Here is a 16,825-nt window from a genome sequence, read left to right as displayed (position 1 = left end):
GATCACAACCAACACCAGTTTTATATAATAAAGCATCAATATATATTATATTTATAGTTGTTCTAATTACCTGTATTGTCAGCTTTCGTTTCCTTATTTAACGGATACATTGTATGTTATAAAAAAAGTTTACATGTATTTAATCATTATTTTTTATTGAATTGCAAATAAGACTCCCAATATTTTAAGAATATTCTTCACCAATTAACACAACTCTATATTTCTATTTTCATTTGGTCCCTTAAAGTCTGTTAACTTACACTGGGAGTAATATTTTTCTCCAAGACTGACATGAAACCCATTGGGACCTTTTGCTTTTGCTCACCCCAATATTTTTTAAATAAAACCCAAACAATCTTTATTACAAATTAATAAGTAACATTTAAATGACCTATAATTTTATTTTTCCACAAATTCAAGTTAACAGCTACAGATTTGTTGGTAACATAGCGAATTTGTGCTGAAAAATTCTACTTTCGTTTTTATTTAATACCACATGGGCATTTGCAAATTAAAAAGAATAGCAAGTCTGAAATTTTTCCTGATTAAATTCTGTTTTCGCTTTAAAATTGTTGATTGATATTATACTTGTGTCACTTTCACTTCTGGCCTTTTTAAAGCCGAAACTGAACAGGGTATTTGTTCTCTTCATTCCGTCATCATCGATTTTTACGTTCAGGACTTGTTGTTATCTTTCGGAACTTCTCGTCCGTGTTGTCACGAATTGGGTAAATCCGAGGCTTTCCGACTATTGCAATTGACGTATTATTTTCTACACCAACAGACGACCAATCAGGTGCCGGTATTTACCTGAACTAAATTTAGCGCAAGTAAACACGTTTTTACATCCTAACGGCCGCGATTTCTGAGTCTACTAAAGTTTGGAAGATGTTTAAAGTTTTATAAAAGTTTTTTTCATTGGACATACATTTTTGTCACTAAAGTAGCCGGCACCTAATGTTACTATAGGCGGCGGAAATCCGCCGGCTACCGGCTACTTTTGAAAGCCCTGGCCATGGGTTTCTGAATATTCTATACGCATGTTTAGATTTGGTTTAATCATGATTATAAACTATTGATTTCAAAACATGTTCAGAAATAATTTGTTATGTTTGTAAAATGTATCCATTTTCTTTTTCACAACGAAGAATTTGAGTAAAGGTTGTGTGTTCAGTTAAAGTAGTGTGAAATCACAGATCGCTAGTCCAGCAGCGATGAATCTCCGATAATATAACACACATTCAATTAGACATGATTGAGAAACGAACTGTATATTAAATTGCAGATTTTAAGATTGATGCCTGACTCAATGCTCTAGAGTTTTGAATTTAAAACAAATCAAACGTAAGACCAGGGACGTATAAACAAGTATATACATCCCCGGAAAGACTGAATTATTCGAAAAATCCAATATGATCAAAAACATAACATTCTATGTTATATTTAGGACGACAATGTTTACTTTGTGTACATGCCCTGGTTCACACGCGATGGTTCCTCGAGGCGGTTACGTAATTGTAAACAAAAACAAACCCTGCGATGTATGTAAGATGCGTGTAGTTAATGACTGAGTTATTCTATGCTTGAAGGTTTGTTTCTTCAATTAAATATATCGTTGTTTTAATAACAATCGTAAAAGAGATAACCTTTTCCTCTTTTTTTCTTTGGAACGATTGTTTATATTAAAGCTACTAAATAATAAAAAAAGAAAGTTGTTGATAGATGATTTTTAAAGGAACCATAGATCACGTTAAAACCTTATTTTAAAAGAATATTAGCATTTCATGAAGTCAGATTTATCAATTAATTAAAGCAAGTTTATTTAAGTTATACGCATATTTTTCCCCCTTCACCTACCAAATGATACGGTTACCTGTTTGCGGGTCAAGCTTTTTACTCATATATAACATAATACTCGAGCAAAATATTATGTTTATGAGATCAATAAGATGTTAAAGAACAACTTTTCCAGCGAAAGCCATATCGAAAAAATTACCGTTTTTGAGTTATAAAGCGAAAACTTTGAAGATCCCCAGATCCCTAATTGAAGGGGCCAGCCCCTTTTTAGGGATATCAAAAGAAAGCTCTTAACATTTTGCACAACTTTTGTTCTACACGTCTTAACAAAATATTTTTTGTTTAAAAGATACAAAGGAAAATATGTGTAATTTTTTGCTCCTTTAGGCGTCCTAATTTTTTAACCCTGTCAACCACCATTTCGAACGCTGTAATCAAAAAACGATGTGCACAACTACAATGCTCCTACTTTTCATTTTCAATGCATTTTCTGCTCAAGCTTATACAGTCTCAGAGCCTTTGTCTGGAAACCAAAGCCCCTAAAATTTCATTCAAAGGGAAATAACTTGTGAACAAAAGGGAATTTCTTAAATATAGTATATGATTTTAAAATTGTTCTATAAAGTTTATAAACCCTGAAAATTTGAGCAAAATCCATGCAGAAATGAGCTAGATATGAAGCTTCAAAGTTAGCGTCTAGGAAAAAGAGAAAAGAAAAGAATAATAAGAATAATCTTAACCAGAAGGTCTTCCGTTGTTACGGAAGACCTTAAAAATGAACGAATCTGTGGTGAACCACTTAACTATATTATTCCGAAACGTCCATGCCCTCGTGAAAATGAGACGCCCGTTCACTGATTTTGAATGGATGCTGGAGTTGGACGAACAAAAAGGACTGGATGTTGGCAAGACCTACAGGAATGACAAACAAGCCCAGATATTTTCAGAGTTCATTGCCAAACATTCCAGATCCAAAATTGGTGCCTATCTACAGAAGGCACCCTTTTTATCTATCATAACTGACGGGGCAACTGACAAGTCCTTTAAAGAGCAGGAAATGTATATATTTGGACGAGCGTCTCAGGATTCATCAAGACATGGTTTGCAGGTAAACTGTCAATTGATTTACATTACTTTTCATGAGATAATAATCACATTTGATTTTTGTATTTATATAACTTAATTGTAATTTTATTTTACCTAGGCATAACAACTGTAGAAAAGGCAGATGCTGAAAGTATACTCGGAGCCATAAACAAAGTTTTAGAGTTACTGGGTTTGTCTGATTAATCGAAAAAACTGGTTGGATTTGGGTCAGATGGTGCTTCCGTTAATACAGGTAAGATCTACTATAACTTGTTTACCGGTCAACAATTTACTTATATTATTTTGTTATATGCAGTGTACTTTCCATTGTTAATTGAATGGCAGTGATATAAATTAACATTTGGTTTATTTTGTCCAGGAAAGAAAAATGGTGTTGTTGCCAAACTTACTACGCAGCAGCCAACTCTTATTGGAATACACTATCATGCTCATCGGTTTGAGTTGGCATACAAAGAAGCACTATCAAAGTATCCCATTCATGTAAAAGTTGAAGAACTCTTGTCAGCTCTCTATTACTTCTACAGAAATAGTCCTTTGAATAGAGCAGACTTGAAAAGATCATGTGATGTTCTGCAGACTAAGCAGATAATTCCTACAAGAATAGGAGGGACGAGGTGGTTGCCCCATTGGCTTCCGGGCCCTTAACAACCTATGGAATGTTTATCCTGCCATAGTCAGTCACTTACAAACAGCTACATATGTATGTATTATTTTCTAATCTATGAAACCTTGCATATGATTGAATAGAAACAATTTTGTCATTATTTTATTTATTGAATTTATGTCTTATGATGTTTCATAATGATGATAAATTTAAATTTAAAGCTCACAAACACAACACAAACTACTACAAGGAAAAATGAAGCAGTAGGAAAAGCAGGTGATCTTCTGAAGATGTTACTTGACTACAACTTGCAGCATTTTGCTCACTTCATCACTAACGTGATAGAGGTCCTGTCCAAGTTGTCTCTATTCTTACAAGAGGAGCAAGTTACTGTGTGTGAGGTGTATCAGAGGGTAATGACTACTTGCAGGAATTTGAAAATGGGTATTTCTTTTATTAATTTGTGCATAATAAATGATATATTTCACTGATAGATTTTAAATGATGTAATTTTCCTTTTGGATTAAAACCATGATTACTTGAACGGAGATGTCACTTGACACGAAATCCTAGTATAAACACATGCCTCATCCCTTACCAAAGTTTGCAGGGATGGTCCTAAACTTAAGAAGTTCTTAGAGAATGTTGGAGAAACAAGTCCGAAGGAATTCCATGGGTTTGTGTTGGAGGAAAAGCAGAGAAGGGTTACAGATTCCACAGATGTTCGAAAAACTGTCATTGAAATGTTGAAGAAATGCCTAATCAAACGATTTGATACAGAACAGAGTGATCTTCTAAAAGCTACCAAGATTGCAGATTTTACCCAATGGCCTGTTACAAATGATGGTAGTTTAGCTCTGCTGAAATGCAGTACATGAGTAAAGTAAGAAGAAGTTATTTGTACAAAACTTGGTTTCATACTGAATAATTAGTGCAAATCTTGTTTTAAAAAAGGTTTTGGTGAAGGAGAATTGGAATTAGTGCTGGATCACTTTGGTGGAGTTCTTTCAGAAGCTGGGTTTAATCCAGAAGTGCCTATGGAATGGACCCTCCTTAAGAGCAATATTTACAACAGGTAGCCCTATAAATTATTGATTATTTTCTACAATTATTGTCAAACTTTAATTAAAATTGTTTATCTGATGCTTGTTTTTTCTCATATCATTATCTAGTGGGTGTACCATTGAGGATCTTATCTGGATTGATGTGCACAGAAAGTATAAGAAAAGCCACACCAACATCTTAGCCTTGGTGGATTTGCTGCTCACCCTTCCTGCTTCATCAGCTGATGCGGAATGAGGTTTTAGTGATATGAAAATGACAAAGACTGACTGGAGGTGTTCACTGTGCAGCTTTGTGTTGAATGACCTTTTGACCATTCATTTCAACACTCCATCAGTCAGGGTATTTGACCCACTACCAGCAATTCATCTATGGAATTCTGAATCTTTGAGACAACGAAGACCAAACTACATGGCATTAGACCCCGACTATGATGACGAAGAAGATCCATATTATTATTCTGTTAAACAAATGATGTATCAGTAAATAATTGAACATCAATAAAATATGTCACTCTCTGAATCATTATATACAATCTTTCTTAATTCATTCAAATAACCCCAAAAATATGCTTGAAAAATCCGGACTGGTAACTTTTTCTGTGGACTGGTTAATTTGATACCCTATCAGTCCGACTGGACTGGTGACATAAAAAGTTAGTTTCAAGCCCTGTGTTACCTGTTCAATGAGACTCTTACAAATGTATATAACTGTGTTACCTGTTCAATGAGACACTTACAAATGTATATAACTGTTACCTGTTCAATGAGACTCTTACAAATGTATATAGCTGTTACATGTTCAATGAGACTCTTACAAATTAATGTGTATAACTGTGTTACCTGTTCAATGAGACACTTACAAATGTGTATAACTGTGTTACATTTCAATGCAGGTGATGAAGAATGTCATTGCGAAGCTTTGGTCTGATGAGCAAATTCAAGAAAATCTACTACAGGTTCATCTTAATGGTAAGTGGTCATATATGATGTGACAACAGGTAAGTGGTCATATATGATGTGACAACAGGTAAGTGGTCATATATGATGTGACAACAGGTAAGTGGTCATATATGATGGGACAACATTGCTGATTTTGACCATTAATTTTCCAATCCCAAGTGGATAGCTTATTTTTGTCCCCTACTTTAATGGAAAAAGGAATTATAATTATAATCAAAAACACCCTTGGTTTCCTGATGATAACCTAATGCTTTCCATTTGAATTTTCACATGATATCTCAAATGTCATCTTCACTAGCCAAATGTGATGGTCCACGGTGTATCTCTGTGAATAGAGAAACACCATGGATTGTCACCTTGTCTTGGCTAGCAAAGTTGCTCAAATATTAGAGAATTAGCAATAATATTTCTCATGAAGATTCTCTATCTTAAAACGATGACTTCTTACTTTTGAGATCAAAAGATTGAGTCCATTAATTCATTTATGGTGAAGCCATAAAAAATTATGTGTTTACTCTCTGTCACAGGTGTTTTAACATAGGTATTGATGGTTCCATTCCAAGTGCCCAGCATTGGAAATCATAATCACAGTACTATCAGATATGACCTTTAAAATGGAGGTCCTGTGTGATGGTAGATGTTGGCATGATAAGGAACTGTATGCACTCTGCATCTAGGTCAAAATTTGTGGCACTTCACCAAAAGCTGGTGACGTCTTTATATGAGTGAAAAATCCTTGTCTGTGAACCTCTGTCAATCAGGAGAAATTAAGCTTCATATTGGATGCTAGAAATTGATGGACATTTAGTTACTAGTCCTTGTATACAGTGGATCCTCGTTAATCCGGACACTTTGGTTCCCAGCAAAATCGTCCGGATAAATGAAGCGTCCGGATAACTGAATCACATATTTTTCATCTTTATATAAGTAACCAATATGCTTACTTTATTTTTGCGTAGTGAATTAAACACATTCTATCATTGGATTTAACCATTTGCATTAGTAAATAAATCATGATAATGTTAACATTTACATGCATTTCAAAGCTCTAAAATTGAAATATACTTGTGCAGTGTATTTCTCTATGCTTACATTGTATATGTACATGTATATTAGGACTACAAATAAATATACAAAACTGTGTACTGTTGGCACTAAAACAAATAATGAAGCACTATATGTAACTATAGATAAATAAATCATTAGTAACTAACATAATCATTTACACTTCAAACATTTCATCACACTTTTACTTGTTAAAGAGGCCGGCCATTTCCATCTGTCACGATTCACGGGTTCGGCAGTCTGTCTAAACAATATTCATCGTCCACAGTTGATTTCAGAATTTCGTGTTTGTCATGTCAGTTGACAACATTCTTTAACCAAAATTTCATCTGACAGAGTTTATATTTCTTATTCTATAATTATCCAAGCCAATATAGGGAGAACAAAATCATTTAAGCTCGTAATATTAAGACCTACTGCTTTGATCTAGCCAAGCGCACCTATTATTTTCCTGATGCGATAATAACGGTACAAAACTCGGATGAAACCAACATTACAGGTACTTACAAAATGTAATTGTCATTTTCTTAAAATGGTGATTTTCTCCCTTCTACCCAGAGTTTAAAAAATTGAAAGCAATAAAACTCTACAACATCGTATTAACAAGAAACAATCGTACACAGGTACATTCTACATGCGTGACATTTTAAACATTAAAAATTACTACATATACATGTGCATGAACATGCATGTATATTTCATGCCAATCAGCGGTATAAAATCCAGAATCTAGAAGTATAATCTACACTCTTTAGATTTAAATAAGCCGATATCAATTTACAAATCAGTACAACTGATATGTGTAGCAGTTCAACAACAAAAAATATCATTACGGCATGATGTTTAATTTATTTTGAAATACTATTAGGCTATTGATCAAGACAAAAAAATAATATGCTACAGATTTATGTGCAAAAATTGGCAATACAATGTCTCGATCGGCAAGTGCTATCTAACTGACATATCATCACACACCACCAAATTAAAGGGAGGTGTTGACGGGGTACAGGTAATCGCTTCAGTTAGACAGATTGGCTTGTTTTCTTTATAATTTACGCCTTGTTAAAATTGTCCGACACAGACTTTCCCTCAAAAGAATTACCGTCCGGATTAACGGTACAATATTCAATGCATTTTAATGTTTTGTAGTAAAAATTGACCGTCCGGAACGCGAATTTCCGGATTAATGATTCAAAATAACGTATAAAAATTCCGTTCCCTAGAAATATCATCTGGAAGGTGAAGCGTCTGGATTACCGAGGCTCCACTGTATATCTTATCGAGCTGTCAACTTATCGGAAGAGAAATTAGCCACTGTAAGGGCTCTTTCTTGGGTATGATGTTTGGAATTGGGATCCAGAGGAAGAACGAATTCTTGGTCTGGACTAGTTATTGAAGGAACTGTCAGAAAATCTGAATGTCCTGACTGTTTTTGTAGGCCATGCGTTGTGGACGAGTCACAAGTCACACAGACAACTCTTTGTAGGCAGAGAATTCTGGTGTGCCGTCCAATAAAAATAATTCATACAGAAGAAAACTTTATAAGCAGTTTTTATACGTCTTTAGACGGGACGTATTATGGTACAGCGATGTCCGTCCGTCCGGGGTTTTCTCTTTATAATTTCATTTCCCTTTCACATATCATGCTGAAACTTGCTGTGTAGCTTCTTTGTGGGTCACTCTAGATCATACTGCAATTTCGATCCATTTCGACCTTTTTTCCTGGAGTTTTGCCCCTTTATTTGGAAATAATTATTATATGGAGGGTACATAATTTGTCCGCCCTACTCCTCCCACAGTTTTCAAGTGAGAGCCTTCTTATTATGCCCCCCGCCCTTCAAAGAAGAGAGGCATATTGGTTTGCACCTGTCGGTTGGTAGACCACATGTTGTCCACTCAATATCTTGAGAACCATTCACTTGATGATAATGATATTTCATATGTGGGTTGGTTATGAGTAGAAGAGGACCCCTATTGTTTTTTAGGTCCAAAGGTCAAGGGTCAATCTACTCTGGACATAGGAATTTAATGTCTGCTCAATATCTTGAGAACCCTTTGCTTGACAGACATCAAACTTGGTACACCAGTACATCTTCAGAAGAAGATGACCCCTATTGATTTTGAGGTCACATGGTCAAAGGTCAAGGGTCAAACTGGACATAGGAATATACTGTCCTTTCAATATCTTGAGAACCCTTTGCTTGACAGACATCAAACTTGGTACACTGGTACATCTTCAGGAGAAGATGACCCCTATTGATTTTGAGGTCACATGTTTAAAGGTCAAGGGTCAACCTGGATATTGGAATATACTGTCCGCTCAATATCTTGAGAACCCTTTGCTTGACAGACATCAAACTTAGTACAGTGGTGTCTATTCAGGAGGAGATGACTCCTGTTGATTTTGAGGTCACATGGTCAAAGGTCAAACTGGACATAATAATATACTGTCCACTCAATATCTTGATAACCCTTTTGCTCGACGGGCATCAAACTTAGTACACTGGTACATCTTCAGGAGAAGATGACCCATATTGATTTTGAGGTCAAAAGTCAATTGTTGAACTGGACATAGTAATATATTGTCTCCTATTTTTAAGAATTATTTTCTTGATTGACACCAAACTTGTACACTGGTACAGCATAAGGAGTAGATGACCCCAATTGATTTTTAGGTCACATGGTCAATTCACTCTTGACATAGGAAGATATTGTCTGCTCAATATTTTGAATTGATGATACTACTATCAATTAAATGATGTGTGTGTATAACCCTTTTCAATTTTGCACCATGGGGGGCATATGTGTTTTACAAACATCTCTTGTTTTGTGGAGTGTTTGTATGGGTATTGAAGATGTGCATGTGGGATGGATTTTGATTTTCTACAATTTTTGAGAAAATTACAGGTTGTTGAACTTAGTCTATTTGGAAATTAATATTCTATGGAGGGTACATAATTTGTCCGCCCAACTCCTACCACAGTTTTCAAGTGAGGACCATCTTATTTTGTGGAGTGTTTGTATGGGTATTGAAGATGTGCATCTGGGGAAGGATTTTGATTTTCTTCCATTTTTTTTTAAAATTACAGGTTGAACTTCGTCCATTTTGAGGAAATCTAGATTTTTAAGCTAAGACCCTTTGTTCATATGAAAGTTTGTCATAGCCTCATGATGGCTGATAATACCTGGAGCAAAGTTATAAAAATTATAGCACAAGAAGAACACCCTATGTAAGCATTTCACGGGCGTTTTATGTACCGTTTGCGGTACTCTTGTTGAATATGTTGAATCATCATGGGGTGTGGGATGATGATTGGTACAGAGCCAGAAAATATGCCGCAGTACGCAGGAACTCCCGTCTGATACTATTTTGGTAGTCACACATCGACGGATGCCTGGTATCGGAACGATGGCAGTCAAATGGATACAAGAAAACTTAGAATAAAGAATATTCTGCCTAATTTTTCAATGGCTAATGTCCTCATTCATACAAAATAAATTTGTCGAGCTTTAACATGTTTAATTCATTAGATTTAATAATCAATATTTCGATTAACCTGCATAAGAAAATTTATCAATCTTACGAAAACGTACAGGTAACGCAGGTAACACAGATAACATCCTGTGTATTTGGGACGGTATACACAAGCGAGCAGGGTTCCCGCGGAGCTTCACACCTACCTAAAATTAGCTCTGCCCGCACTTGCTTACCTGAGGAAAACCGACCAGTTGAAAACCTCGGCCTTTAACTTACCTGAGAAAAACCGACAGGTTGAAAACCTCTGCCTTTAGGAGACAACAAATACAGAAAACACCACAAGCATATTGTTACATAATGTACAATCATAGAAAACCAAAAAGGAATGAACGACTTTGACCCCTATACAAACCAGGAGCAGGCTAAGATGGCTGTACACCATAACAACAGATATCAGACCTTTTCATCAGTATTAATTTGAGCTGTGGGGTGCTTTTGTTATAAATATGTCTAACATCATTTTTTGTGGATTTGAAAGGATTTTTACCACCATTTTTATTGCTTGTAAATCTATATGAAAATGTGGTGTTTTAAATCGTGCTGGTATAATTTTTTCGATATAATGCGTGCATTAGAGATTATTTTGTATCAAAAGTGCAAAAAGCCAGATATGCATATTCTCGTTGGAGATTTTTGTGCCATTAGTATGTGACGTCATACGTGTCAATCATGGTGAAGTGAGAAAGCATGAAAACATTTAAACAAGTTGTGAACAGCATATACAGCAGGCTATTGATACAAATTGGAGAGATTCAACAGTCACAAGTCCCATTATATTGTGTTGTACAGTATATATATAGCTGTAATAATCAGCACAAAAAAAGGAGTATCTTTACTTTTACCTACAAGGCAAGTCGGAGAAATTTTGTAAATATAGAAATACAACGGAAAACCACCTTCAATGACAAACTTTCATATTGCATTCTAACCCATTCAATTCATGATTTCAACATTTCTATTTAAAAATTAATAGACTCATTGTCCTTCAGACTGGACATAATCAGAGACCAACTTCGAGAATTCCTATAGCCTATCAGGTATTGAGGCAATCAAACTTGCTGCAGATCTAGCAGCCATAGAAATTTCTTTGTAGCATACACTTTTTATTTTCAGCTCACCTGAGCTTTCTGATCGCCTGTTGTCTATCGTCTGTCAGTAAACTTTTTACATTTTCGACTTCTTCTCCAGAACCACTGGGCCAATTTCAACCAAACTTGGCCAGTGATTTTTATACGCCCGTCGAAGACGGGACGTATTATGGTATGGCGGCGTCCGTCTGTCTGTCCGGACCTTGTGGGCAGGATACAGACTGAACCATAAGCCCTAGGGATTTACAGCTTGGTACATTTGATCACCATGATGAGAGGAAGATGCCTATTGTTTTTCAAGGTCAAGGTCGTAGTATCACTTATTAGGAAAACCTTGTGGGCAGGATACAAACCGAACCGTAAGCTCCAGGATATTATAACTTGGTATATTTGATCACCATGATGAGAGGAAGATGCCTATTGTTTTTCAAGGTGAGAGGTCAAGGTCGTAGTATCACTTATTAGGAAAACCTTGTGGGCAGGATACAAACCGAACCGTAAGCTCCAGGATATTATAACTTGGTATATTTGATCACCATGATAATGAATTAGCTCACAGAGGACAGTGCTAACTTCACTAAAATATGAATCCCACTAAAATATGTTTTCATTGAGCAAAATCTACGGGCGTATTATGCCACGTTGGCGTTGCTCTTGTTTTTGTTTTTGAAACTACCACCCCTCCTTTTGAATTGGGAAAAATTAGCGACATTTTCCTCAAATTGGGAAAAATCATTCATAGTAAATTAAAATGGTAAAGATGCATAAAATAATCAAATAACAATTTTTTGTTTTAGGTTTATTTCAGATCTGATTTAAAATCATAAAATAAATCATTATTTAACATTAAATATGTATTGGAAGTCACACCTTGTATAAATATTATTTACTTTTTCTAAGAAATACTTATTGTCCAATTTTATAAAGAAAATAATAAATTATTAATTCACCAGCATTTGTACCCATAATCTTGTAAATACTAGTATTATATTAATAATCAAGTTTCCAGAATGTCTCTCCTGTTTTGTATTTTTCGAATTTTAGTAAAACCCTATACTGTTGGCCACTTCCTGTTATTAGCCTGACCCTACAAAAAATGGGGGTCAAAATAAATTGTAAACAATATGGCTTAATGTGCATCTGGAAGCTATATACTTCGCTGCATATCTGCTTATATGGATGCCTCTATTGTTTTACATATTCTTTACAAAATCTTTTGCATGTGCAGTGGTTTGGAGAATGAAACTGAAGAAAAAAAAACGTATTTACTCTGTCAGAAATGGCCTAATTTCCCTAGATTTGAAATTGGGAAAAATATCTATATATAATTGGGAAAAAATAGCAAATTTTAGTGAGGGGAAACAGCCGAATATCGGTGGCATTTTAGCTATAAAAAAAAAATCACTGTTGGCACAAAGCATCATTGGGTGAAGGGCTTTCAAGTTCGTTCAAATGAAGGGCCATGTCCCTTTCAAAGGGGAGATAATCACAAAAATGCAGAAAAAGGGTGGGGTCATTTAAAAATCTTTTCAAGAACCACTGGGCCAGAAAAGCTGAAATTTACATGAAAGCTTCCTGACATAGTGCAGATTCAAGTTTATTCAAATCATTGGGTTGGATGGGGCCACAATAGGGGATCAAAGTTTTACATAGAAATGTATAGGGAAAATCTTTAAAAATCTTATTCTCAAGAACCACTAACTGAGCCAGAAAAGCTCAGGTAGCGCCCCCCCCCCCCCCCTCCCCTTGAAAAAAAAATTGTAAATTAAATCAATATTGGTAAATCGGCTGTTTCATTTGACACGTTGTAGGTTAATGCAAATGCAGATCTTCTCCAGTGTAACGGTTTGAGAAGAACTGATTTTGTTTATTAGATTGGCTAATTAATGCATGTTACACTCTACATGTACAGACCTCTAATGCTTTAAAAAGAATATTATGATCTACAAGGAAACATTAAATGTTTGCGAATGAAAAGTGTCATTCTATGATATGATAGATATTTACCAAAACGTTCCACCCTTTCTGTGAACGAGATCTCCATCCGAGTCCGTCAATGTTGTTGTAATATTCATGTTTGCTGACAGACTTTCTTTTAGATTTGGCACAGCAGCAAGTTCAAACATGTATGGGTATAAATCTTAAATATTATTGGGATGCCATAGATGTTGGAAGATTAACTATCCATTCGGTATAATTCATGACTTTCAACAGAATATATTCACGTACATGATCATACATAGCTGCTACAGCAATTGACACGTATGACGTATCACGTGACTATAGATAGCTCATTAGTGACGATTTGAGAACGGAAGCTTTGTGCAGATAAAATGCATTTTTGTAGCAATTATTGGGAGAAATGAAACAATACAACAGCAGAAGGTTGCTCCTTCAGATTTTATTACATTAAAAATCGTGGTAAAAACCCATTAATGTGTAACTTCTCTAACTGTCAGGGTAGGAGCTACCTCATGTTCACACTTGAACACTTTACACTGAACTTGTGATATTATTAGAATTTGCTGGTTTAGTTTATGATGGCTGTTGTCTGATATTATTTGTAATTAGAAAATTTGCATTGTATTTATAAGTATCTCTGTATAGGTTTACTGCAGACTGATGACAGGATTGCCTTAACGGAGATCACCAGACAGCTGAAACTGGAAAATACGCTGGATGACAAAGTCTTTGTAAGTTCCACCACTGTCATTGTCTCCTGAAAAGCAGGATGTACACAAGGGGTCACTTTGTAAATTCCTTTGTGAGGGTGGAATTGTTGAAATTAAGAACTTTTTCCTTATATATGGTACATGTTGAGTGACTTTGACCTTTCAAAAATGACCTTGGTCCAAAGACCCTGTCCCAAGGAATAATTGTGATCAATTATATAGGGGGGAAACACATTCATTTCAACAACAGTTATTGATCAATGTGAGTCATTCTTCATTTGAAGTAGCTACAGACCCTGAAGCTTATTACTACACCACTTGCACGGAACGGTACAAAACGATTCTTGCACGGAACGGTGAACGGTTTGCACGAAACGCTGAACGGTCTGCACGGAACAGTGAACGCTTTGCACGAAACGCTGACCACTTGGTAGGCGTGGCTTGCATGCTTTGTGAACGGTCTGCTCGAAACAGTAGGCTTTGATTTTTTCGGTATTATTTGGTTCAAATAGTTTCAATATAATTGCAGTATTCTAGATATTAAAAAAAGGTTGAGAAAGAAATGATAATGATTCATTTTAAAATGATTGCTCATGTATGACGCGGTAAATTTCATTTTTGCTTATTAGATCAATAAATTATGAACACGTTGGAATGAAAACAAATGAATTTTTTTTTTTTGGAAATAAAAGAAAAATATACAAAAATTATATTGTCACGGAACATTGATTAATCAAATTTTATTGATTCATTGCTCTATTAAATTCATTGAAACTGAATATGAAATAGTCGGATCTGTTTTGCTATTTTTGTACATTCATTCTGAGTGTCGTTTTAAAAAATACATTTGCAATTTGTATATTCCAGGCCTCTTCCCAAAGACAGATGTTGAATAAACCTATACATTTTATATACATGTGTACGTGAATGAAAACAGATAAAATGATTTAAAGAAATTTCTCGTCAGGAAAGATTGAAATATTTTTGGGCGGGGAGAGGGTTGTGAACAGTCTGCACGAAACGCTAGGCATGACCTGCACGCTTTGATATTTTTTTTCGGCATTATTTGTTTCATCCTGGGGTTAGTTAGTTTAAAGAAGGAATAGTTTAATGACTTACGAACACGTTGGAATAAAAGGAAATGAATATTTTGTAACTTTGGAAATAAAGGAAAACGATGCATAAATTGTATCGTCATGGAATATTGATTATTCAACTTTATTCATTGCTCTATTAAATTCATTGAAAAAGTTGCGTCTGCATCGCTATTTTGTACATTCAATCTGAGTGCCGTTAAAACACGTGTGCAATTTGTATTTCCCGGCCTCTTTCCAAAGATAGATCGTGAATATACCTATACATTTTTACATACGTGTATGACAACAGATAAAATGATTTTAAAAATTCTCGTAAGACTGGAACTTATTCTCAGGCGGGAGGAGGAATGCATATAGACATAGAATTAGCCAATCGATAAGAACCTATCACCTTGGATAACAAGGTAAAATACAAAACAAAACGGAAACAATCAAAATATGATTGAAATAGATTGAGAAATAAATCATATAAATGAATAAATAAAACAAATGATGACTAACTACAGTAATGATCAACAAATATGCGAACAGATCTAACATCCAATTTTAATTAGATTGTTGAATTTGCCTCAATTTTAAACCTATAGAAAACTGCATTCATTTTTGAGAGACAAAAGATATAAACACCTTTTGTCATTTCAATTGCCCCCGCCGATTTTCACACCTTCTGTACGAATGTTAATTTCAAATACATGGATTAGCTGACCTATATTGTGGTAAAAAAAAAAAATTAAAAAAAAGAGGACCTTGGAATTTGCGTAGAATATACAAGTTATGCAGACAGTTCCGATAAACGATTTTGATGAAAATATTTTTTATTTAAAAAGAGAAACTTGATCATACAAATGAATTATTCCTATATACAAATAAAAAAAAAAAAAGATAATGAGGGCAGAGATATACATGTCTCTGCACTTGCTAGAAACTACCAAGGGTGAGAAAATGGTATCTGATTTTGCTCTGCCTAAAACTGTTTTCTCTCGATTATTTGCAGATTTTCATTGTTGAAAGCCCGTTTTAGAGACATTTTGAAATAATTGGTGAAATTCCCAACAATGTTTACCTGTCCTACATCCCATGCCTAAATGACTTGCATGGTCTGTACTTTTCTAATGGCGTGGTTTGAACGATCTGCACGTTTCTATGGGCGTGGCTTGATCCTTCATGGAACGATTCTTGCACGAAACGATTTGCACGGAACGGTGAACGGTCTACACGAACCACTGCACGGAACGGTGAATGGTTTGCACGGAATGGTGAACGGTTTGCACGAAACTAAACGCTTTGGAGGTGTAGCACGCTTCAGGGTCTGTAGTTCATTGGTTAGGTGCAGTGAGAAACATCCGATCAGTCTTAATGATATTTTCACTTGTCCTAATCTGTTAATTGTTCAAATTTTGAGTGATGTAAGTTGCAAAATTTGTGTAAATATGAAATGCAATTTTTTTTACTTATTTTCCAGATAAATCCAACTCAAACTATAACCAAATGCAATTGATTTTAAAAGAGAATCACTTTTATACATTCTTTTATCAGAAGGGAATTGTACTTTACGTTTGATACTAATCTTTGACAGGGATCGTTCTCAGAGACACTTCAGTTCTTATTGGAGGCATTGAAGAGTGGCAAGTACAGTTCAACAAAGAAATAGAACTCTTACAAATAATATTCTGTGAATATCTTGCATGTCTATACAGAAAAGAATTTCTAAAACTGAGGACTTTATATCATACCTACCTTTGAAAATGTTCCGGAAGTAAATAAATGAGGGGAAAATGTTTGCATAAAACAGTTTTATGTATATTTTCTTTAGAGTTAATGATTTTCACTGTT

At 35.0% G+C, this 16,825-nt stretch overlaps 1 protein-coding gene across 5 annotated transcripts in view; it reads left to right on the top strand.

Annotated features, from left to right (window-relative positions):
* LOC125645605 (origin recognition complex subunit 4-like) overlaps positions 1-16,825 on the top strand; it is a 37,955-nt gene that overhangs the window by 10,330 nt on the left and 10,800 nt on the right. For all 5 annotated transcript variants that reach the window (XM_048871212.2, XM_056140295.1, XM_048871214.2 and 2 more), the window contains exons 4-6: positions 5,466-5,541; positions 13,831-13,916; positions 16,569-16,617. In XM_048871212.2, the coding sequence (XP_048727169.1) occupies positions 5,466-5,541; positions 13,831-13,916; positions 16,569-16,617 (211 nt within the window). The remainder of the gene's footprint in view (positions 1-5,465; positions 5,542-13,830; positions 13,917-16,568; positions 16,618-16,825) is intronic.

Source organism: Ostrea edulis, chromosome 6, assembly GCF_947568905.1.
Source record: "Ostrea edulis chromosome 6, xbOstEdul1.1, whole genome shotgun sequence".
Lineage (NCBI taxonomy): Eukaryota > Metazoa > Mollusca > Bivalvia > Ostreida > Ostreidae > Ostrea > Ostrea edulis.
Note: the sequence above shows the minus strand (reverse complement) of the source record. Positions and strands in the feature narration are given on the sequence as shown.